The sequence below is a fragment of the Brassica napus genome, unplaced genomic scaffold (genome assembly GCF_020379485.1).
Source record: "Brassica napus cultivar Da-Ae unplaced genomic scaffold, Da-Ae ScsIHWf_1244;HRSCAF=1777, whole genome shotgun sequence".
Classification (NCBI taxonomy): Eukaryota; Viridiplantae; Streptophyta; class Magnoliopsida; order Brassicales; family Brassicaceae; genus Brassica; species Brassica napus.
Window position 1 is genome coordinate 50,562 of NW_026014663.1, and position 2,633 is coordinate 53,194.

The 2,633-nt window shown below is 49.3% G+C and overlaps 1 protein-coding gene across 1 annotated transcript; it reads right to left on the reverse strand.

Moving 5' to 3' along the window:
* Positions 1 to 1,368: 1,368 nt before the first annotated feature.
* On the reverse strand, positions 1,369 to 2,493 carry LOC125596615 (the record flags this gene model as incomplete). The annotated part of the gene is made up of 3 exons (XM_048771703.1): positions 1,369 to 1,562; positions 1,728 to 2,154; positions 2,275 to 2,493. Coding segments are annotated over 3 exons (840 nt in total), but the record flags the coding sequence as incomplete, so codon positions are not given.
* Between the last annotated feature and the right edge of the window lie 140 nt (positions 2,494 to 2,633).

Here is a 2,633-nt window from a genome sequence, read left to right on the forward strand (position 1 = left end):
GCCATATCTTGAGGGCAAACACCACTGCGGCCATCTCCAGGTCGTGGGTTGGGTAGTTACCCTCGTGCTTCCTCAATTTCCTAGAGGCATAGGCAATGACCTTTCCGTGTTGGGTCAATACATATCCTAATCCGGTGATGGATGCGTCTGTGTATACCACATAAGGTTGGTCAACCTCTGGTAGCACTAGAACGGGTGCATTCGTCAACATATTCTTCAAGGCAGAGAAACAATTCTCACATCCTTCAGACCATACAAATCTCACTTCTTTTCCAGTTAGTTGTGTCATCGGTTGGGCCAAGCTGGCAAACCCTTTGACATACTTCCTGTAGTAACCGGCCAGCCCTAGGAAACTCCTGACTTCCGTGACACTCTTAGGTCGTGGCCATTCCTGTATGGCCTTGATCTTCTCTGGATAAACCAAGACTCCTTGATCGGACACGATGTGTCCAAGGAACCCAACACTCCTTTGCCAAAAACTGCACTTGCTCAACTTGGCAAAGAGCTGTTGTTCCCTCAACCCTCCTAGCACAGCCCTTAAATGCCTTTCATGGTCTTCCTTGCTCTTGGAATTTACTAGTATGTCATCTATGAAGATGATTACAAATTCATCCAAGAAATCTCGGAAGATACCATTCATCATCTTCATAAAGGCTGCTGGTGCATTGGTTAGTCCGAATGGCATGACCACAAATTCGTAGTGACCGTACCTTGTTCGGAATGCTGTCTTTCTAACATCATTTGGTTCAATAGGGATCTGATGATACCCTGAAGCCAAATCAATCTTAGAGAACCACTTTGCACCCTTGAGCTGATCCAATAACTCATCTATCCGAGGCAATGGGTATTTGTTCTTCACGGTAACCCGGTTCAACCCTCGATAGTCAATGCACAACCTGAAGCTACCATCTTTCGTTTTGACAAAAAGAACCGGTGCTCCCCAAGGTGACACACTAGGTCTTATAAAACCCTTATCCAGCAACTCCTCCAGTTGCTTTTTAAGCTCGGCCATCTCGGCAGGAGCCATTCTGTAGGGACTTTTGGATAACGGGGCCGTCCCTGGTTCCAGTTCTATTATGAATGGGTCAAACCTATCAGGGGGAATGCCCTGTAGTGACCTAAACACATCGTGGAACTCTCGGACCAGCGGTATTCCCTCGGGTCACCACCCCCTACGACCTCCTTATTGGCGATTGTGGCTAGATAACCTTCACAACCCTTCCTCAGCATCTTTTCAACATGGATTGCTGACACCACCAAGCATCCAGAGATCGGATGTATACCTTGGAACCTGACCGGAGATCCACACCCACCCTCAAACTGCACTCGCCCCCGGTGACAGTCAAGAGTGGCCCGGTTCTTTCCAAGCTAGTCCATACCTAATATCACCTCGTGATTCTTTAGGTGGACTACCACAAGATCCACAGGCATGACCCTGTCTTGGATCACCACTGGGATGTCCCGAATCACTCCTAGTGACCTCATAACTTGCCCACCGGCCGCGTTCACTACCTCAGGACAATCCCCCGTTCCCAACTGGAACAACCCCTTTCCGAGCATCCCTGGGCTCACAAAGCTATGTGTAGCACCAGTATCAAAAAGTATGTGTGTTTACACACCACCAATATTTAGGGTCCCTACATATGACCCAATCTAAGTATCTAACCATTCTAAGTTCTGTACCATGCAATTATATTGAATTGAAAAGATCAAGATCAGACAATTACCAGTGATCGCTTGGAATGGCCCGGTCCTGTCCTCATCCTTGGACAACTCATAGATGTGCGGTGCTGAAGTCTGTCCGCGGTTCTGATCCGGCCTGCTAACCTCTCCTCGGCTCTTGCTTGGCCCGGATGACAGCTTAGGACAATCCTTTAGGAGATGTCCCTTCTTTCCACAGTAGTGGCATGTCCATGTATCACCACTAGCCCCTTGCTCCTGTCTAGGACAGTCACGAGCTGAGTGATCCATCTTGCCACATCGGAGACAGGCTCCCATTGCTCTCCAGCATTCACCACCATGATGTCTGCCGCACTTGGGACACTCAGGCCTACCACTTGAAGGTTTACCTTCCTCAGCCTGGTCCCTCTTCCTCTTGCGGTCATTGCTACCACCACTAGGAGCCGTGTGACTTCGGGTTTTCAGCTTAGCCTCCTAGGCCAAGTTAGTCTCCAACATAGCCATCCTTTCAACCAGTTCAGACACAGTGTGAAAGGTGCGAACTGAGCAGTAGGTTCGGAGCTCAACCCTTACGCCTCTAATCAACCGACGAACCTGTACTGACTCGTCCTCTAACTCCTTACCCACATAACGCCAGAGACGGTTGAATTCCTCTTCATACTCCCTTACTGTCCTGCGTCCCTGAACCAGGTACAAGAACTTAGCCTCTAGACGATCCCACGCCTCAGCTGGGAAGTACTTGTGGTTGAACTCCACCTCAAAGTCGGAGAAGCGTTCAATGCTGCCACTGTACGCTTTTCTGAGCCCATGTGGCTGTCAGTTCAGTCCACACATGAAGTGAACTGCAATGTCCTTCTTGTAGTCATCTGGGCATCCGAGTTGAGTCCGTTAGCGGACTACAAAGACGTCTTGGGTGTCCGCTTTTAGCACACACAGGACGTCTGTGGCCATCA